The 23,059-nt window shown below is 42.9% G+C and overlaps 1 protein-coding gene across 1 annotated transcript in view; it reads left to right on the top strand.

Moving 5' to 3' along the window:
- Nucleotides 1–23,059, top strand: part of PKP2 (plakophilin 2) — a 474,852-nt gene that overhangs the window by 395,914 nt on the left and 55,879 nt on the right. The window contains exons 8-9 of the mRNA XM_086920178.1: nt 14,641–14,802; nt 15,710–15,883. Coding sequence (XP_086776304.1) covers nt 14,641–14,802; nt 15,710–15,883 — 336 coding nt within the window. The remainder of the gene's footprint in view (nt 1–14,640; nt 14,803–15,709; nt 15,884–23,059) is intronic.

Consider the following 23,059-nt stretch of genomic DNA (forward strand, 5'->3'; position numbering starts at 1 on the left):
AAAATTGCGTCTGCCTCATTTTTTAAGAGATGTGATTCTTGGATAATGATGATCTGCGCCGGGGAGTCACGCAAATATTGAAAAATGCGTTCTCTTCTCCCCTGCACGCGCAGACCATTCACGTTCCAAGATAAAAAAGATATCAATGTCATTTCTCTTTCCCATTGCTCACTTTCATTCCACCCGGTTTAGTATTTATTGCTTTGTTTCTTTTAGTTATTGTATCTAAGGCGGTTGGACTGTAAAAAAGAAAAATCTGTTTTAAAGGGCCAGGCTTCTGAGGATAATTTTGAATTTTTATGCTTTTGTGCCCTCCCCCCCCCCACCCCTTTGGAGAACCCATCCATACTTCCTCCGGCCAGTTGATGGGCCGGTTTGCGCTGATCTGAGCTCTACTCTCGACACGGAGTTGCACTCCTTAAGAATATCTGTGAAAAAACATTGTACTATCATGCACATTCACCATCACCATCCCACCTTCCCCCTGTTGATTTGTTACTCGCTTTCTCCAGATAGTGTGGATTTATTCATTTGCTCATTTGTTTATCTACAGAAAAGGGTTATTTATGAAATAATGCTAATTTATTTATTTATTTATTTATTTTTTATTTATTTATTTTTTTTCCTTTCTTTCCCCTATATATATTTTTTTTATTGTATCCTTTTTTTTTTTTTTTGCCTCCTCTTTTTATTTATGTGTATTTTTTTTTTCCCTCTATTCTTCATTCTTCCCCCCTCCCTCTCCCCAAAAGCTCATAAGGCTCCTACTTAGTTATTACGTTATTCAGCCTATTGAGTAAGAACAAGTACACTGAGGCGAGGGGGGGGGGCCTAGTCGTTCAACATTTGCCCTGCGAGTGGTTCTGAATGGACTCCAGTAGCTCGTCCGCCTCGAATGGTGTTCTGACATTATACATCTTGTTATTATACATGATGCGTAAGTAGGCCGGGAATCTCATCTGGACTGTTGCACCAGCCGTTCTAAAACTATCCATCTTCTGTCCCAACTCCCACTGCCTATCAAGTGTAGCCTTGGATAGATCAGAGCGGATCTCGAAAGGAAATTCAGAGCATTTTGTAGTTTTAAGTTTAAGCGCAGTGTTAAGAATTTTCTCCTTTAAGGTATAAGTCAAGAAGTTGACAAGGATTTTCCGAGGTTTAGACCTGCCTGCGTTAAGACGGAACGGGTCACGATGGATCCTTTGGATGTCTTTCTCCAACACTTCAACTGTCTCCTCGAGACCCAAAGCTTCCTTCAAAAGATTTACAACGAAACTCTTTATGTCCCCGCCTTCTTTCCCCTCCGGTATTTTGAGAAGACGCAGGTTGTTTCTGCGTGAGAAATTCTCTAAAGTTTCCATTCTTTCTTTCATTGCATCTCCCTCCTTGCGTAGGTTGTGAATTTTTAACACAGCTGCTTCAAGATTAGCTTTTACCGCTCCCACTGTGTTCTCCAATGCCTCCGTTCTTTCACCCAAGCCATCTACTTTCTTTTCCAAAGCTTCACAAGATGAGCGAATGTCATTTTGGTTTGCTTTGGAGACCAAAAAATCACTACGAATTTCTTCTCTCATTGAAGCGATTGAAGCTGCCAAAGCTGCCAATGCCGACTCGGTCGCAGTGTGAGTTGTGATACCAGCCTCCCCTTCCTCATCTCTCTCCCCTGAAGCCTTAGAGGGACCTGTTGGTGTCCTGTTTAGGGCCTCACCTTCATCATCGCATGGAGTGTTTACCTCCACCGATTGTGACGGATCGGACGGTGATGGGTCAGCCATTTCCGTTAGTGGGGGTGAATTCACTGAGGGGATATCAATACCCAGAGGTGTGTCTGGGCTTTCTTCCTGATTATTAACTGGGCTTAGATCCAGAACTTGAGGCAGGACTTTAAAAAAAGAGCGTAAAGAGGGGGTGATTTTCACCGCGCTGTTAGTTGAAACTAGAGTCTTAGCCCCTTCTTGGCTGTTTTTACTGATTCTTTTGTTTCCCCTTCCTTTGGCTTTCGTTCTTGTAGCTGTCGATTTGGGTTTCTGACTGATTTTCTTTTTCCCTTTCTCTTTTGGTAAAGCTGGAAGACTAAAAGGGGCAGGCTCGCTTAAGGGGTTGCTTACAGCAAAAATGTACAGTATCTTGGGGAGAAAGATCATCACATTTACAAGGGGGAATATCCTCCGGCCTACCCCAACCTTTCACATCCCATAATACCATAAACATTTGATTGAATCGAAATTTCGTCAATAACCATCTGTGAAAGAAATTTGTCACGATCGACAAATAGGGTGCCAATGTTAACGACGTGGTAACCAAAACATGGGCCCTTACTGAAGGTTTACCTAACTCAACCATTTCTCGCTCTGCTTCACAAAGCCTGGCAAAGTTGGTCTTGACCCATGCTAGGTCGGCTTTACACAGAGATTCTGGCCTGGAAAAAACCTCTGGGCGCCCAAGCTTCTCAGCCATGCTCCTGATATAGGACAACCATTGAATTTCTCTCACATGATCTAAGTTAAGACAATCAATTATAATTTTACGGTTTAGGGAAAGTTTTGGGTTCAGCGCTCTGGGGACTAGTCAAGGGCCTGGGCTCCCACTAAGGGACTGATGCAGGACTGAAGCAACAATTCACATATTCGTCCCACCACCTCACGTTCTAGTTTAAAAGCGAAATATGAAATACATTAAGTTTGTGCTGTATACCTCCTTTGAAAATCCACTAGACCTCTTTGAGTCAAATGCCTCCTTCCCAGGTTGTCACTCCTCCCCATTCTCTGGACTTACCTGTCCATTGACGGACCTCAGTGGTGATAGAACAGTTTTGAAAGGGAGGGGGCCGGCCAGTGACGTCCACCAAAGAAAAAGACAGGATTGTGAAAAATGTAAATGCTTCATAAAGAGCAAGATCCTCATTATATGAGCCCTATAAATTCCGATGGGCCTGTTAGTAGACACATCAGAATTATAAGTTATGTCTTTGTCACTGTTTTCGGCTCCTGCCTGAAATTCTGGCAGACCACATGTAGTGATCAGCATGGAAACCCTCATACCTACATGGTATTCCATAAAATCTCATAAAGCCTTCATTTCCCCATATCCGAATTGCCCGGACACCAGGTAACTGTAATTCCAAGACTTGGAAATAACAGGGGGTTTAAAGGGCCACTCATAACGCAGGATTCTCATTTTGTGTGGGGGCTGTAGAGCACGGTCTAATATTACATTTTGGAGCACCTTTTAACAAATATATGGCTGCAATGTGGAGTGTTGGTTATTGTCCTGAAATGTATGCTTGGATCGGGATTCGTGTAAGTGCTTAAATGCGTACTTTAATCAGCACAAATTTTGCCGTGGAAAACCTGAATTTGTCTTGGGAAACACTATAATATCTTGAGTTTTGCAGTTCGGAGCAGGGAAAAATGTATGTTATGACCATGATATCCATCATTCCAAGGTGTAGAACTCATAAAGAACAGATTATTATGCCTAAACACTGCAACACAGGCGCAGTTACTGGGTTCATTGCTACCACCTCAGATACAGTTGATCTCTTAATCAGTCAGACCATGTTTCATGTATGCTGTTATTTTTGAACTCCTTGAAAAGATCACTTTAGAATCCAAGCAGTTAGAACATTTGCATGTGTGCTATAAAACATTGACATACTCATGCTTTCTCCTTTCACACCCTCCGCATATCTCCCAAATATCTTCATTTTTGATTAAGAGAAATGAAAGACAATGTTCAAAAAATTATCAGACGCTGGTCAAGAGTTTGACGTTTAATACGCCTGTTTTTTTAAATTGCTTGACATGCTGCAAGACAAACATGCAAATTCTTCTTTATTGTTAATGTTCAGACAGACTTCTTCAAGGTTATCTTATTTGTAGCACCTCCTGTGCCCCTGGCTTCAATGACACTAATGGACCCACAGGGCCAAAAGCATAAACATCAATTGGAGGTAGTTGACTTCCATTCTACAGTAAATGAAATGTTTAGCCGCAAAAAAATATGGCACCCCTCCTCGAATATTACCCCCTCCCCAGTGGTATTTGTCTAGCAGATGCATTTCCAGAAGCAGCACAAATCCAGACTTGTGCCTAGTAATAAACTGGGAGACCACCCCCTTTTTCATTTTGTTATGTAACCTATCCACAGTCCATGACCGAATACTACAAGGCACAAGGCCTTCGGTTATTCCATCATTGCCAATCATTGGATTAGCACCATTTCTGGATCATCATAAACACCATGTCAACCACCATTTGCAAAAACAGATAATATACACACAAACAACATCAAAAGCACAACTCATCCTGGTAGATATAGCCAATCGATCAATCAGGGATTTGTATAGCGCAGCTACTCACCCATAAGGGTTTCAAGGTGCTGAGAGAGGGGGCTGCTGGTCAGACTGGGTGGAGGATTATTTGAAGAGCCAGGTCTTGATGTCCTTCCTGAATTGGGTCAGCTACGCGGATAGCCTCAGATGGAGAGTAAGGGTGTTCCAGGTCTTGGCGGCGAGGTAGGAGAACAACATTCCTCCGGTTCTGGTTTTGTGGATCCTGTGACGGAGACAAGAGCGAGTTGGGACGATCGGAGTTGCTTGGTGGGTATGTGGAACATGAGTCGGTCTAGTCCGAGTTGAGCTTGAGGCAGCTGTCTTTTATCCAGGTAGCAATGGCCTTTCATTCCACTGTGGAAGTTGGTTCTGCGGTTGTGGGTTCATCATTGTGGTAGAGAATAAGCTGGGTGTTTTCGGCGTATGATACAATGTTGAGTGCTTGGCATCTGATGATTACTGCGAGGAGGGTCATGTAGACGTTGAAGAGGATGAACCCTGACGCACTCCACAGCTGATCTGAGTGGGTTCTGAGCGGAACAGTGGTAGTCTGGCTCGCTGGGTCCGGCCGATGAGGAAGGAGTGGATCCAGTCCAGAGCCTTGTCACAGACAATCACTTTCTTTTCCCCTGTATGATTACCTTAACCCTCCTTAAACCTCTGTTCAACCAAAGAAAGTTCACATCTGGTTCAGGGACACACAAAAAATATATTTCAATGCCCTTGCAAACTAGACTTACTCAACTCTTCCCTCTGTAAATCCTCAATTCAATATCAACACCACCACAAACAAATGTAATACCTGATGCCCTGAAACCTGATGACAAAGTGTGGCTAGGCTGAAAACTGTGATGAATAGCTCCAAACATCTCATCTCCAGAGTCCAGTTCAACTCCTATCAGATTCCTCCTTGACTCTGCGAAGAACAGATCTAATCTTCTTTTCAAAGTGATTAGGCAGTCAAACAACCCATCACCTAGGTCACCCAAACACCTGAGGTCCTATGCGATGGCAGTGTAGAGTTCTTTGTCAAAAAAAGTAAAAGCCATTGAGCTATCTCTTCCTGCCCTCTAGTATAATATCGCCAAGGATATTTTAACTAACAATGCACAGCAATGCTGGTCATTTTTTGACCCAGTTTCAGAATCCTGGCTTCAGAGTCTTGAGCCTGGCTTGACCCAGTTTCAGAGTTCAGGCACATCTTGTTCTTATCAAACACAAGGAGAAGTTCAGGGAAGACCTGGCTTGGCAGTTCAGGCTGGACTGTTCCCATGAGACAAAGGATCAAGATTAATTTGCATATAGCTGGGTCTGAACTGAGCTGGCGAAGTGAGCTAAAGAACTATGATGGATTCAACCCAGAACTGTGACTGGGGGGGGGGGGGGAGGGTCTGCAAAGTTTCAGAGCTCCATCCCTCATTTCCTTATGTTTGCTTTGTTCAGCGTAAATTGGCAGGGTATGCCCAGACGTGGGTCCCTTGCTCACTTTGCCACTGGATTCAAGCTAGCCTGGCTGATGAGAGGTGTTCCCCCGAAACAGGGCCCAGGGTGCTTGTTTCCAGTTCAGGGAAGACCTGGCTGGGAATTCGGGCTGGATGGTTCCCATGAGGCACAAGGGTCAAGACTGATTTGCATATAGCTGGGTCTGAACTGAGGTGGCGAAGTGAGCTAAAGAACGATGATGAATTTAACCCAGATCGGTGACTGGGGGTGAGTGTGTGAAAAGTTTCAGCACTCCGTCCATCATTTCATTGTGTTTGCTTTCTTGTTCTTATCAACCTCTCAGCTGCTTTAGATATAGTTAACCACCATGCGTTGATCAGCAGATTGATGAATCGAATGGGCATTTAAGGGGTAGTTTTTGACTGGTTAATCTCCTATCTGACAAACTATTCACCAGTAGTAAAAGTTGGGAGCTCCGTCTCAAATCCAGTCAGCCTGAAACAAATGATTTCTCAAGGCTCCATCCTCTCAACAACCCTGTTTAACCTCTATCTTAAACCAATATGTGAGATCCTTAAGAGCTCTGGGATCCTGTTCCACCTGTATGCCAATGATACCCAGATCTACCTAAAGATCCCTACCCTGGATGGTATGGCCCTTCTTTCTAACACCCTGGTAGGCATTCAAATGTGGCTGTCAATTCACCACCTTAAACTTAACTCTGAAACAACAGAATTTCTTCTAATCTTGTTGAAGAAATGCACCCTACATGTACTATAGTGGCTAGAATCGTTGTCTTCTTCAGCGTTCCAACACCCCACTGTACTGGTGAGCATGCCAAGTTGGTTGATTTCCTGCTCAACAGCGTGCTTACTCTTCAGAGTCAAATTTCTGCCATGGCCTAGAGTACTCTGTTCCAACTAAGGCTTCCCTGGGTGTATCCGGCATCTCATTCCTGAACAAGATGTAAAAACTGCTTTTCAGGCATTGGTTGAGGCTAGATTACAGGAGCTTACTTCACTCTGGCATCACCAAAGCACCATTAGACTTGGGAACTCCTGTTCCCCTTGCGCCCGCCTACCATGCTACAATTACAATGGAATTCTAGATCCTTCTCTTTGAAAGATACCTGCACTAAGTCTGTGATCTCTCACACTCTCTCAAAAGACACTTGTCTGTTTTTCTCTTTTCCTTTATTTTATTATAAATGTATATTCCCAGTAAATGCTTGGAATTTACCTCTTGTAAAGCGCTCTGATTCCCTTGGACTGTATTTACACTATAGCAATCCAAAAATAAATCAATAAATAACAAGAAGAGCCCCACCAAATCCTCCAACTGCACACTTCTATACAACGAGTCACATAACTATTGATCACCTTAATGAAATGTCTGTTACCCCAAAAACATCCTTAACCTTTCTGGGAAATCTCTACTTCACTCTACCTGCCCCCATCATTGGAGTAATTTATTGTCCTTTGGGCTGTGAGCCTCGCACCCTTACAATGTCTTTGAAACAGAATATAGAACCATTACCTCCCCTCCAGTATGTGGAAGCGTGTCCAGTCAGCCGTGCCCAGAGTAAGGTTAGCACATACAACATGATATTTAGAGTTCTGTGAATTGGGTTTCTGGTGCCCCCCGAAATAAGAGCTGATAAGAGCCATCAACAGGCATTTACCCTTAGACGGTACTGCAACTCACCCAAGAGTCCTAGACAATTATTTTTTTTAGCAATCTTACCATCTGAGTCAGTTATTGCAAGCATCATCTCCCTGAGGGAGAGCGCTGATGTCTGGAACATAGACCCTTGAAGTTTTGGTCCCCACCAGGATGGCACCATTATTCCCAATCCGGGCCTCTTCAGGAACTCATGCATTTTCAGTTTATTTAATTGATGCAGCCTCACCCTTCTGTTCCTTTCCATAATTACCACAAAGAAAACATTTGTCTGAGCACATAGGTATGAATCAGTGGATCACCTCCAACATCTAGAATGGCATCACTAAAGTATGAATTTAATGGGCATTGCGAAATGTAGAAGTACGGAGGAAGCCGTTAAACGAACCATGCACAATCTCCATTAGCAAGAGTCACTAGATGAAAACTGTAAAACCCCTAAGGTCTATCCTTCAGGCCCCTCACACCACTAAAGCAAAGAATCAAGTGAGGAGCAGGCATCTGGGGAACCTCAAAGACTTGTGTGTGTGGGTGGGTGGCTTGTCTACCTCTCCGACCAGCACTCCACCTACCTTCTGATGTAATCCAGTAGATTAACACTGAGGCACCCCTCAAGATTACAAATCCAAAAAAGACGAGCTGTAGTCAGGGTCAGGTGACCACACCACATGTGGGGCACCAGCCGATTCACAAAGCTCTAGCCTCCATAATTCAGCTTGTGGAGTGCAGCGGGACTGTGCCTCACCTTTCTGCCTCTGGATGAAAAGCACAAGATCCATAGATGATGATGAGGTGGAATAAGAGTCTCCACTGGATGGCATTTGTCACCCGATTGAAGTCCACCAGAGTTAACCTGAGGCTCAAGATGGATGTTCCATGGGATGGCAGCACTCAACCTGCTGCTGATGGAGAAGGACCATCAAAGAAGGCCTACACAGTAAGAAAGCCCCCCGTACGGTCCTCGGGCTTCAAGCTGGATCAACGGCACAATACAAGCCTTGCTCCAGCAACTAGCGTGGGCATTGTACAGAGGTCAGTGCAATCAGCAAACCCCATACAGTACTGCCACCTTCCCGATCTTGGTTATATATTCCAGGTGCAGCTGCATGTCCGGTATAGAGCCTCCCAACTTGAGCTCCGTGCACTGGAGTCCTGTGTTGTAGGGCACTTTAGAGTCTCCATCCCCTCTGCCAACACTGTCCCACTACATATCAGGATGGCTGCAACATTCCAAGCCATCACCTTGCCTGGTCATCATGGGTCCACAGCCAGCCCCAGCTTAAAGCTTTGGCAACTGTTGTCTTAATTTGTATGAAAATAGTGGTTGACCTTAAGTTTGTAATCTTCCCCACCTAATGGCTTTTGTTACTAGTGTACTGCTTGGGGCAGATGATTTTTGCTTGTATTGATGCACATATAAAAACTCATGTTTATTCCTTCAGATGGACCCATTTGTGACAACTGTACCTTTTGTCCTATAGTGAATATTTTCACTTCTGTTTTCTGCCTACATGGACTTGTTTTCAGTTGTTGCTGTTGTGCTTTGCATGGTCAGATTTCTGTAATTCTAAATGTTAGTGGTTTGCGTGTATCTGAAACCAAAAGAAACCCACTCATTTAGTTAGGTAGCAGCAGGCTGTTTTGTTGTCCTCCTGAAGAGCCCTGAACCTTCAGGGATCTTTAGGTTCCCATCTGCAAAAATTGGTGATTTCAATTAATGTGAACCTCAAAACAATGAACTAATGTAGCGATACTAGTACGAGTTAGACACACCACCAACAATCGAGTCCCACAAAGGGGTAAAAAGACAGACAGTACCAGAGAAGAACAATTACTCCCTACAGCGCGGAGATACCCCTTAGTGGGTGAATCGGGTGCTCTATAAGTAAATAAAATTAAAATTAATAATAAGATAAAAGATGTGACATTACTTGCCTCGGAAAAATTCGTCTGACTTTACTCAGCCACCCTCAAAACCAGAGTCTACACAAAGAGATTCAAACTAGGAGACACAGATTTGGCAGACATTTTCATTTATTGATCGATTGCCCTTTTTTTTTTTTATATTTCAGCAAATTACAAACACTAAAAATGTGGTTAAGATGCATGCCAAATGATAATTAACGAGAGTACTATTTTATGTCATTTATGGATAAATACATTTGAATTTATACAGTTTAGTGTAGCACATTCTTTGTCACAAGCTAAGATAAGGGTTCGGGAGTAAATATTATGGAAGAATTAGAAAATTCAGAATTGAAGTACTAGAGAGACTTCTCATTTAGAGTAAACTCTGGAATCACTGAGCTTATTGTTGCTGGCTGTTTAATATCACCAGGGACACATGAAATCGGCAGGACTAGATGATCAAGTTATGTGGTGGGGTTTACTAAACAGAACTTAAGGCAGGCAAGTTAGGCACCAAATGTGAACCTTGTTTTCATCGAAAAACAGCTCTGTGAAGCAATAGAACGCATTCCATATTAATTATATACGGCTCATACGAGGAACTTAAACACATATGAATATTCAGTTGAAAAAAAATTTAGCTTTGAAATCTGTGTCTGTGATTTGAGCGTGACTGTGTTAAAAGTGAAATAAGCAAGAACTGGCAAAGCCATTAGGTGTGGGTTGTATTTGAAAACAAAAAGTCAAAGTGGTGGCCCCCACGTGACACTTAAATTCCCTTACGCACTAGACACTCTCCTATTCACACCTCATCCTTGCCCAAACTAAACTACTGAACCCAATTATATGTGACAATGTTTCATTTTATTACTCTAGCAATGATATAAGAATACTATTAGAACAATAAGAAATATCAAAAACACTGTTATTACAATTGAAAATGGGGCCTTCTGTTTTCTGGTATAAGCCACTAAATTCTAATATCTGTGTAAATGCAGTTCATACATCAATATATATAAATTAAATACACCTTAAATGATAAAGATCTCATAAAAAATATACATATTCAAATCTAGCATATGACCACCTAAATGTACAGGTAATACAAAAACATGTAGTTGTTTTTATGGGTTTTTTGTTGAGTGTCTTGTGCGTGAGTGGGGGACACCACTTTGACTTGTTGTAATTGACCCTGTCCCCTACGTTTGTAAGGGTACCTCTCACATTTTGTGAAAGTTGTATTTGAAAACGCATGCACACAAAGCAAGCATTGATGCTGTTTAGCATATTGAAGTCAGTTCATTTGGCTTTGCTAGTGCTAGAGAAAAGGTAATACAAAATGATTCCTTTCTGCAAGAAACTAGGTTATTAATTTGGAAGAGGCTGACCACTACCAACCTAATAAACATAATCTGGTTAGGCCAAAACACAGTTCTTTAAGAACCTCTGCTCAGCCGCTGGTAGCTGTGGCTCAAGCATGAGTCAACCACCAGAGAAATATGTGTAAAATTCAAGCAGTAACAACAATTTTAAATTAAAAAAAGACTGCAATAAAATTCATAAACTAATTTAGAGAAGCATTTAATAATCAAATCAACATCACACAAATTAAAATCTGGCAAAGGGAAATTGAGATATGATTCTTTCAAGTTTTAGGAAAAAACGCACCTAGAAAGAGTAAATCATCATTGCAAAATATAATTTCACAGTTGTCCAGGACCTCCGCGGGCTCCTCATAACTGATATGCATTTACCACCTCTCCATGGTTGTAGAATTTACCTACGGCCTTTGGACCTGATTTAGATCTTGGCGGAGGGGAATATTATGATCCCATTATATCCTACGGAGATCGTAATCCAGCGGACGAGATATCCGTCAAGTTTGTGATGGAGTATTCCATTGGCTGATATCCAAGTAAGGCCTTTAGTCACTTTTTGTTTCTCAGAATCCTTCAACGGGGCAGCCTTTGAAGTTTTTGCTGTGCAGGGCTCCATAAGGTCAGATACGTTTTATACAACGTTCCACTGAACCTGTTTTTAGTGTAGAAAACAGCACAAAGTAGGACTAACCTGGGTTTCTTGTCTATGTCTGGTGTGACTTCCCTGGGTAAACCTCGACACCTTGCCACAGTCCTCCAGAAGTGGGACTGTTCCTCCTGGTCACTTCTGCAGCACTCGGGTCCAAGGACAGGCTTCTGTTGTCCCTGTGTCCAGCCAGGGCTACTGTAAGGTCCAGTCTTCTGTGGTAAGCTGGGCGCTCTTGGAATCCGGCGTTCTTGTGCTTTTTGTTTTCCAGGGGCGGGCAAACAGAATATCACATGTTCCTTTGAGCGCATTTTCAATTCCTGGGTGCTGTTGGATCCATGAGTCTTATTTCTTTCCATAAGACTTTCTTCTTCATACGTAGTATTCAGAGGTCTAGGAGGCGATGGCGAGATGTCAGTCTTACCCTGTGCACTATCGAGTGATGTAAGAATTTTTCCCAACCTAACCAGTCTACTGTCTCTGACTACGCTTACCTTAGTTTGCAGTAGTGATTTTTCGTCTACTTTAAAAATTCACAGAAGCCCTAAATCCAAGATAACTAAAGCTGTCTTCCACCAGAAAAGTTTCTGCCTCTCACTAAACCATTCCCCATCTTAGAAGAAGTAACCTCTCCACTTAGGTCAATTTCTCTCTCCTGCTGGGGTTGGAGCCTGGAAACCTCGAAGAGTACTAGGTGTTTGGGGTCTTCAGGTCAACAAATGAAATGTGAACGTCATCCTTTGTTCTGCCAACTGCCTTTTTCCACTTCCCAGATGGTTAATATGTGCTAATGACTAGTAGTTGTTGTTGAACACCTCTTCTTCCTGAGCAGAGACGCCAAGTCATTGTTCGCTTGAGGGCGTGGTTGTTAACTCAAACCATGAAAGTGTATTTCGCCTCTGGAGGTGAAATGAGTGGCAAAACTGGTTCTAAGCCACTTTTGGCTCAGGCAGCACAAATGTATTTTTACAAAATTAAACACTGAAAACAGTTTTTGGTCATTCAGTCACTGTGTTGGTGCACAATTTCAAATATGTATTAAGTAAATCTTAAGCTCCTAAGGACCCCGCCATATGGGCTTACAAGGCACAGTTAAGGGGTATCCTACTAAAATATACAAATGCAGATGTTTTTCTAAATGGCAAAGGCACTTCTCTTTCCCTGTGTATCTTCTTTCAAACTATAGTCTAGTCAGAGCACAGTGACGCTCCTGACAGTCATATATGTTTGTCACCTGTGCGGTGTAAATGGGCACAGCAGCCTACATATAACATTTAACTCTCCCATCATGGGTGCATTTTCCGCACCATCTACCATGGTCTTACTGGAAACTTAGATAGACTAATTGGGATAAACTATATTTGTTAGTATCATTTCACAGCCAGCACATATGGTCTGTGGAACTGGATATCACCACCACAGTGTGCAGGGCCCTAAAACCAGCAAAAATAGGGTACAGAAAAATAAATGTTTACGATACAGAAAAGGTGGATGTATTAAACTTTCTTTGTAGATGCATATAGGACGTAAGTATTGAGCTTTACTAACAGTGTAATGGTTGACTATACTTTTCAGTGATAAAATAGTTCCTCAACCATTTCAATGATGTTGCTTCTAGAATGTGGAATGATACGCAAATAGCCAATAGCATTAGGTGAGTGAGAAATTCTCTTCTGGTAAAGCCACAGCCCACTCTATGTATATTCAAATAAAAATAGGTAGAACTAGGTTTCTAGACAGCTGCTCTGTCTAGCCTGACCTAAACAATCATGACAAAGAAGGAATCTTTCTCTCCTGTCTGATTACATTTCCTGCAGCTGCTGCGTTCAGAGGCCTTTCCCTCTGCCCTTCAAATTGAGATAACTCCGTATCAGGGCAACTTTGTTACCTCTTATTTAAATGTCCAATCACAGCAATCTCCAGCTAAAGGTGTCCAGTTAACTTTCATAAAATGTCTGGCACACCATTGCACACCATGTACAGCAATTTCAATACTTTTTGGTCCATTTCAGTGAGGAACTAGATTATTATTTCAAACTTGCAAATTGTACTGCAGGGTTGGTTTTTCCATCAACAATACAGGTGTTCACTGACTTAGGTGACGCTGGAAATCAAGAGTTTGCAACAAATCTGCTTATAATGTGTAGCGTGACCCAGAAGGACAGGGTCCTTGGTGGCACCCACCTACCGCCTTCACAAGTCACTTCTGATTGCTGGGGTGTGGGGAGCGAAAGTGAATTTTGTGAAATATGTGCATTTGTCTATTGTGAATTCTGAAAATTAGAGCAGTATAATAGAAGTTGGGGTGCCTTTTACCCCTTTCCAATCAGTCCTTAGGATGATTGAGTTTTGATGAGCATTATCATAAAACGGGTGTATATTTTGATTTAAAAAAAAAATTTAAACATATTGCCAAATATCCAGTGATACGTACATGTGCATGGCTTTAGAAACAATACTTTAACCCCTTCACTGCGGCGGCTATTCCGCCGCAGTGATAAGGGGACGGGGCGGCCGCGCGGCGGGCGCATACTGGTGACGGAACCGCTCCGTCACCAGCCGCGGTTGCGCTGTGCTCATGACGGAGCGGTTCCGTCACGGCCCCGCCCGCTCAATGGAACGCTCAGCGCAGGCGCGGAATCCGCGCCGCGCAGGCGTGCCGAGCGGGCCGTGACGGAACCGCTCCGTCATCAGCACAGCTCGACCGCGGCTGGTGATGGAGTGGTATCGTCACCAGCAGGGGAGGGGTTAAAAGCTCGCCTTAGAAAGGATAACTCTTTGTAATTTGTTATGTTGCCAGGCCTCACTCAGCCTGCCAGGCATGAAGGTATTAGTGCATTGTCAAACCTATAATCTTCCTGACATAACCACATACATTTTAAGAATGAAATCATATCCCTGGGTGGCATGAGTAGGTTTATGGTGTTTATTCCAAGCCAGTGCTGTTCATCCTCAAGAGTACAGTACTGAGTAACTTTCTGTCTCCTTTCCCACTATACAGTTACACATAAATACAAAATCGTCCAATGTGCCCAGGCCAGTTAGCATTTAAAGTCACACAAAGGAGTCCAAACCCAGTGATTCAGACGGATGATCAAGTCTTGTGTATATTTTATTTCGCACCCATACCATTGTTTCTTAGCAGCTGATTTGTGTCTCGAGAAGTTTTATCAATACCTATTCCAGTTGGTTAATATTTTGACCGCAGACTTGGTCCTCGCTTTCGTAACATGCACCTATGTTGTCTCCAGTCTACAGAGAACTGCGTGTGTATCCTGCATAACCTCTCCTACCAGCTCGAGACCGAGCTCCCCAGCTCCTACGCCGAGAACATCTACATGCAGCGTAGGAACATCTCCGAAAGCGGTACCAACATTGGCTGCTTTGGAGGGCGAAGCGGAAAGATTAAAGAGGTAGGTCTTACTAGCACCATTCTGTACTGTGCTGGGTTTGTCACTAAGGCAGCATTTTGCAAACCAAACAGGTATTGCATGTTTTGTAAAATATTTAATCCTAGAGGTAAATTTATTTCAAAACAGGCTTTTTCTGGAAGCAACTAGTGTGAAATATCTGTGAAAGACCGCAAAGACCAGACTTCAGTGAGTTTGAGCAAGAATTTTGTTATCCTATAGTGAGTGTAGTGATAAGGAATTCATGAACATAAAAAAATGCCTATGCTTCACAGACTAGATAATTTCCATATTAAAGAACTCAATGGTACTCATGTTCTCAACTTCCAAAGGTTGGCCTGCTGCAATTCTAATTGGAGACCTACAGGTTGAACACAGACGTGCTGCGAGTGCTCAACCCACTAAGCTTTCTTTGTGGTTGTCAGCAGATCTCGAATTGCTTTTACTAGTATTATATTAGCAGGGTTTTAGAAGTCACAAAATATGAAGTGCATCTTCAACCGGTCGTTGGGTCCCTCTAAAGTATAATTGATAAGCAGCACCTTGTCAGGCTTTGTACCTTATGTTCTTCTCTCAATCTGTACCTTACCTTTTATCTGACTATACTGTGGACTTTACTTCTCTGTATTCTCAATAACTGACTTTCATGAGGACCCCATTCTGTAGATCCGCTCTTTTAACCAGCAGCTTTTTAGTGTGTAGACTGTGTGTGTGTGTGATGCTGCAGAAGTGATACCCTCAACTCATTCTCTACCCCTATCTTGCCTGTTGGTTATTTTGAGCTACAGCTCGCATATTTGTATTGAGCATTGTTCCTAATTCTGTACCCTCGCTGATAGTTAAAGATCTGATGTATTAGTTTATGTGAAATTAAGTTTCTGATTGTCTACTGTACATGTACTTTTGGTAGACGCAGACGGATACTCCTTTACCAGAAGAAAAGAGCAACCCTAAGGGGGTGGAATGGCTGTGGCACTCCATTGTCATGCGAATGTACCTCTCCTTGATCGCCAAAAGCAGCCGTACATATACTCAGGAAGCATCACTGGGTGCCCTCCAGAACCTTACTGCGGGCAGCGGGCCGGTAAGTGAAGGCCGCAGTATATCTTCAGTGATTTGTTGTGGAACTGGATTTTTGGTACTGATATCTGTACTCATGTGACTGACAGTCTACGGTCTCAAGAGTTAAAGGTGGGAGAGCTCTGTAATAAAAGACCAGAATTGGCAATGCCAAGATGTCTGGCTTTAAAAGAATGTTATGTGCTCATTTGAAGTGTTTACAAATATATAGCATGGGAAAGATATGCAATTGTGTGTAAGCAAAGTACTGTAGAATAATATTAGTGTAGGTTAAAAGGTCATGTGACAGTTGCACTGTCAAGCCAGACCTAAAAATCCACATAGGCTTATCACTGCCCTTCTCCCATCTGTGCTGCTGCCAGAGTAAAACTGATCTAGTTATCAAAGAAACTTTAACACCTTGACAATGTCGTGTGTGCCCCTGAGAGTTCAACCTTAGGCAGCTGGATAAAGAAACAAAATTAGCACAATTGTGTGGAGGGCAAGCACTTTTTTGTGGAAGCACACAACCTCTGTCCAATCAAAACATGTACTCCTTACAGGTAGTTGCAGTTAGGGCTTTCATATGAACTGGTGGTTGCAGGTGAAGCCCACCAGCATTCATTTTTAGCGACTGCCACTTGTTTCAATCATCTGACTTTGACCCAGAACAAAAGAGAGAGAGAGAGAGAGAGACAGAAAAACGGAAATAAATGAGGAAGAAAATGGGAACGGTAGAAGGCAGGGATGAAAAAGAAACTGCAGGACTGAGAGAGAGAGACATAGATTGTCCAGTGATGAATAAAGAAGCATTTGGTGTAATAAAGACATCTTCACATTCAGCAACGACGACATTTGGCAGCACCGGCCATATGCTACTGAGAAAAACATCCGAACTTATTGCACAAATTAAGTATTGTGTATAGGAATACAGATAAATGAGGTGACCGGCATTGGCTGTATGGGAAAAGCAAACATGGTCAGGAGTGTATTGCGGTCAATAGCTGAGTTCACATTGGGAAGGTAGGCGTTCATAGTATTAGAGGAGATTCCTGTGCCAAGAGTTTCGCAAACTCCTTTTGACAGGTGCTTGAGTCATGTGTTTCAGTTTTCACCCAGGATGAACTCCTTGGTACCTTTGCCAAGAATGCACAATGGTTCAAATGTGCAGAGAGGAAGTGGTGCCAAGTTTATGCCAAGCCGTGTTAAGGTGTCTTCATTGTGTCTGCGTTGTAACTTCAGTGCGTGATAAGAATGAGCCATTGTGAATCGAAAGCGGTGGAGCCTGATCAGGCCTTCACTGGCAGGGGTGCTTATTCAGGCAAAAGGTAACGATAGATGGCAGTAAATGGTCTGTATTTGAGGAAACTACATAAGACCTGTGTAGTGTTAGGGGCGTAGCTAACAATGGTAACACCAGAGCTGTGACACCACACCAGGGCCCAGAACCTTAATGGGCCCATTGAACCTTGATCATTTCTATATTTTACTACCCCAAAAGCAGTCAAAGGGGTCATTTTCCGTGATTGCAACAGGGCTCTTAGCATCCTTCCTACACTTCTTTGTAGTGTGATCAGTGTGTAGAAATAGAACTGAGTGACTAAAAAGACGATAAGTTTGGGGGGTTTCCGACTTTTTTAACCTGTGACCTCGGTGGCCACAGATTGTTGATGAGGTCACTTGCAATATATATATAGTGGTATACATGCGAAATAAATATGATAGATTGGATTGTGGCAATGAGAGTGAGATCAATGTGGGCAGTGCAGATTAATACCCATGAACTAAGGGCCTTATTGTGAGTTTGGTGGTGTTGGAGCAGGGTAGCATGACCTGCCTCGCTCCCACACTTTCAAACTCCACCTCCGACTGCTTGCCAGATTATGGTCCTGTGGCAGCTCATTAGGAGAGCCTTAGAAAGGCAGCGCCAGCCATGGGACAGCCACAGCGCGTTCCAGCACGACATGGATTGTAAAGTCCACGCTGTGCTGGTACTGGGGGTTCAGAAAGACAGTGGGGCACTCCATGTGCCCCCCCCCCCCCTTAAAGCACCCCTGTGCACGAAAGCACCAGCAGGCCTTGTACGGCACCCTAAGTTTCCTCGCCGCCACTTTTTTCATGGCAGGTTCAACGCCATGAAAAGAGGGCAGTGAGGAAACTCATAATATTCTTGGATCTGCAGCGACACCACCAAGCATATTGTGGCCTCAGACTGCCGCGCTGTCCCCAGGGATCACTGATCCATGGCGGTTGCGGCGGTTTTCTGAATGTCTGACAGAAATACTTGTACTACAGTTGTAGGACCATTTGTGCGGCAGTCCCTGACTGCCATCTCACCTCCACCGTACGTTTGGCAGTCGCGACCGGTGCAGGAAAGAGCAGTGGAGTGGTTACGAGGCAGGGCTGGGGTGGGGGGGGGGGGGGTGGGGGGGGAGTTGAAAGATGAGGGAAAAGGAAAAATAAAATACAAAAATAAATAAAACCACTTACCTTAAGAGCAAGGTAAGTGTTTTTCTTTATTTTTAAATGTTATTTCGCCTATTTTGTCGTCTGCCACACCCTCCCTTTACCCCCCACTCCCCCCACCCTACTGCTCTTACCTGCACCGGCCGCGACTGGAGTTTGGCAGGCCCATGGACTGCCAAACTTTTAATCGGACCCTAAGCGTTTACGGTCCAACAGCTATAAAGTACAAAACAAACACAGTCCCAGAGTGCAAGTCGTTATTAGAATAAAAATACATGAACTAAGATGAGACTATACATGGGGCTTCCTTGCAGGTTACCCACCACAGTGAGACCCTTTTAGGATTGGGATAAGGATAAAAACCTCCTGCCACCCCACCCATCCTACCATAATGTCTGCAGTAGATGCAGATTTCGCTTGAAAAGACACAATCCAATTCACTTCCCACAGAAATCTCTTTTAATCCATGGTGATCACCAATTTCAATCTGTTGTTCGTCCTTGCTTCTGAGCTCGTTTTCAGTCTTGACATTATCCGTATCCTAAGCATCAAAACTGGGTTGATATGTAGGTTATGTGTCTCTGCAACACTGAAGAGATTAAAAAAATAATGCCAAGAATGGGGAACTAATGTGCAAGCGGTTCAGTAGCTCATCGGTAATTGCGTCGCCCCCTTAGGATATGGTCATCCGTATAGACCACATATCAACCACCGGTTATGACTTTACCTACTTTTGTTAAAGGTGCTACATTTAGTCTGGGCTGAATAAAGGTGGAGTATGAACAGCGGTTTGGGGTCTTGAGTTTTATTGAAGTGAACAATACTTCCTTGCAGCTGAAGAGTTTTAGTATTAAGAAGGGGGCCTGAAGCATAGAAAAGGTTGTAGGAGAGTCAGCTTATCTTGTGCAGGATTCTCCGTTAGAGAACGCCGAGGAGATGGCCCTTTCCATTGTCTTTCACATTGTGAGTTGCAGACTCTAATGATGCTCTTCCCTGCTCCTTCGAATCCATAATGGTTTTTTTTTTTTTTTTTTACTTTTTTTATTCCTCATTAGCCTTTTCGCCACCCATATTCAGTAGGCTCCGCCCTGGGCTTTTATCTCAATATGCTGGCTGTGGACTCGAGTATATGCAGCTCTCCAGCCCGGACCAGGCCACAATCTCCTATACCACCCTGTGTGTATTATGACCCAGCCACGCTGGAGGCCGCAACCAGATTCTTCCACTCCGCCTTCACGAAGAACGGACCTACTCCACTGGCCTGCGAGATAGGCTAAGGCCTTAATCATAGGAATTTTCCATTATATACTTATCTCTTGTCTCGTACCCAGACAAAGGTCTGCCTATTATCCAAAGTGTTCCAAAAAGAGTAACCAAAATCTGTGTTTCTTACTTATCTGACCTTTAGAATCTAATGTCGCAAAATATCTCATGCTTTTTAACCAATCCATGTGTGTCGGTGTCTTAGCTTCTACCCAAACTTTACAAATTTCCCTGCGGGCTAGCAGCACCCCATAAAAAACTATCTTTACTTTATCGTTTATTCTGTTATCATGTGGGTCAAGTCTCCCGGTAATAATTAGTTCATGGCTTACCTCTATCGTGTGGCCGATTGATTGTGATGGACAGTTGCTTACCCTCTCCCAAAATTCCCTGATGTTTAAACACTCCACAAACATGTGCAAGTCGTCCACGTTTATATTTCCACATTTTGGGCATTCAACCCGTCCTCCGGCTTTAAACTTCGATAGTCTGCGGGGGGTCCAATAGGCTCTATGGATAGTAAAGAGAACATTTCTCCTTAAATTTGCAGATTTAACTGTTTTATATAGTATAGTCATCATTACTTGCCATTGATTTTCTGTAGCGATGTCCGGCAAGCAATCCCTCCATAACTGTTCCGGCAATGTAAACGGGCCATCCTCCATTTCCACCATTGCCCAGTACCACATCGCAACTTCTTTCTTGAATGTTTGTGAGAAATATGTCTTGTCTTCAAAGTCATTTTGAAGCCCTACAACAGTATCCGTCTTGTTTGCCCAGCTTTGTATCTGCATGTATTTGAACTTAGATAACCCTTGCCCCCACACCTGTGCCGCTTGTGTCCAACCAATCAATACTCCCTCTGGAAATAGGTCTCCCCAAGTTTTTAATCCTGCTGTTTTTAACGGGACAGCCAATGCATCTTCTACCCATAACGGTGATCCTGGTGTGTCCCATATAGACGACCTATATCCAAAATAGCTCAACTTTGCTAGTTTCCTAATTTTATACCAGAGCTCTGCTGCCTCCCGTAGGGTTTTCAATTTCACCTTTTTGAAATATTTTGGATCTGAAAATTTATACATGAATCCATCTTCATCATGGTTACTCAAACTCAACATAGCCAGAAAAATACGCCCGATATTTGTAGCCTTTGGTATTCCCATTAGTTCTCTCAGGTTCTTTAAACGAAAAGCCCAGTCATATAACAAAAAATCTGGGGCTGATAACCCACCCTTGTCCCATCTTCTTCTAATTTTTTTCCAGGATAAGCGAACTCCTTTAGTAGCCCATATAAAAGAACAAATCTCGCTTTGTAGTCTCTTAAGCCCTTTCTTATCAAAGTCCCAGGGAATTGTTTCAAACAGAAATGTAAGCTTTGGTAGGATCACCATTTTAATCAAGTTAGTGCGACCAAACAGAGTGAGAGGTAGATGACTCCAACTTCGCAATGTCTCCCCTATTTCTTTCTTCACCCTTGAAAGATTAATTTTTGTTAATTCTGCTATATTCTGTGTTATTCTCACTCCTAGATATCTCATCTCCTTCTTGCATTTAAAGTCCTCAGTGTCAATGATCCATGCCTTTAGTTCTGTTTTACTTTCATTAATTTCATGTCCTGAAACTTTGCCAAATTCTTTAGAGAGCTTACAAATATTTCCCATGGATTCTTTCAGGTTTGAAGTAAAAATAATAATGTCATCTGCATAAAGACCAATCTTCTTGTTCCACTCGCCTGCCCTAAAAGGAACTATTGTATCCATAGCTCTAATCTTACTAGCAAGCGTCTCTATATATAAATTAAATAGTAAAGGGGAAATCGGACATCCCTGGCGGGTACCCCTCATTATTCTGAAAGAGGGTGTCAAGACGCTGTTTACCAGCACCTTAGAAGTGGGGGAGCTATACAATGATAGCAATGTATTAGTGTATCTTGGGCCTAATCCTAGATGCTGAATAAGCTTATTTAGATATAGCCAATGTACGCGATCAAATGCCTTGGCGGCGTCCAGGGCAATAAGAGCAAGAGGGAGATTAAAAACTGTTGCCATATCTATTGCGCCAACCACTGAGAAGGTGAGTTCTTTTAAATATCTACCCTTCATAAAACCCTTTTGGTCATCATGTACTAAGAGTGGAATGACTAGACTTAATCTATCCGCCATGATTTTAGTAAACAGTTTATAGTCATTATTTAATAATGATATTGGCCTGTAGGCATCTAAGTATTTTGGTAATTTGCCGGGTTTGGGACCAGTACTATTACTGCCTCATTCCAGGACTTCGGCATTGCTATGTCTCCTCTAAAGATGTCGTTAAAAACTCGCTGTAAAAAAGGAGCAATTAAACCAATCAGAGTTTTATAAACTTCTAGAGGAAGACCATCTGGCCCCGGAGCCTTACCCCTCTTACCCTTCTTAATAGCTTTTTCCACCTCTGCCAGTGAGATTTCTGAATTTAGAATCTGTTTATATTGGGTTGGGAGTGGACTTATTAACTGTACCCATTCTGTTATCTCTTGTGGATCTGGTACTAACTCCTCCTTATAGACTGTGGAGTCCATAATGGTTGAGCTTCCACACACTGCCACCAGAGGCGCCATAGTGCAAGAGCGGGAGAGCTTTGAAGAAGCATCCACCCTTCAATTCAACTAGACCATAAAGTCACGTGTGGGGGTCCTTACACAGAGGTGGCATTGGGCAAGCTAACATGCTTACTGGATATATGTCTCCTCCAGAGTTTCAAAGCTGTGAAAATCCTCCAAATACTTCAGCCACTGAAAAAATAAGTCCCTCAATGCGATGCAGATGCGGGGTTTTATTTTTCTGCTTTTGTTTCTTTAAATTGCCATGACCAAGTAAGACCATGCACTTTTGTCTGCCAAACTGGACACGTGACACAGCAAACACAGACTACTTCGTGAAACCAGAACAATGAATAACTTCCATCTCCTTAGGTTCCTTATTCCACCATACAACCATAGAGTATCTATAGACCCGGTTTGCTGTTCTGAGGGCCTCTCCATTTGCTTGGTCTATCAAGCCTTGGTTCTAGTCTGAAGTCTCACTCTGAAGTCCATCGTATGGCGCAGGTGAAGACTCAGTGGGGCTGAGGGAAGCTTGAGGCCTCTTTTTATTCTGATGCAATCTGTTTCAAGCAAATTAGAGCCCTTTCTCATAACTAAACCTTTTATTTCTGCTTGGGATTATCCACTTTAAAATATATTTTGTTCCCAAGGAGTTGCATGACTAATGATTTTTGGGGAGATGAGTGCAATTGAGAACTTTGTATAGGAAGGATTTGTGGTAAACCACAATAAGGTATCCTAGTTTGTTCGAATTGCAACAGTGTACACAGATTTACGTTAGCATCCTCTGGATGTCTGAGATTGATTGAGCTAGTATGAAGGCTAGCATTGACAAGTGTTGCTTTCCTATATTTCTGACTAAGTGCAAGTGACGCGGGACAACAA

Source organism: Lissotriton vulgaris, chromosome 1_1 (assembly GCF_964263255.1).
Source record: "Lissotriton vulgaris chromosome 1_1, aLisVul1.2, whole genome shotgun sequence".
Lineage (NCBI taxonomy): Eukaryota > Metazoa > Chordata > Amphibia > Caudata > Salamandridae > Lissotriton > Lissotriton vulgaris.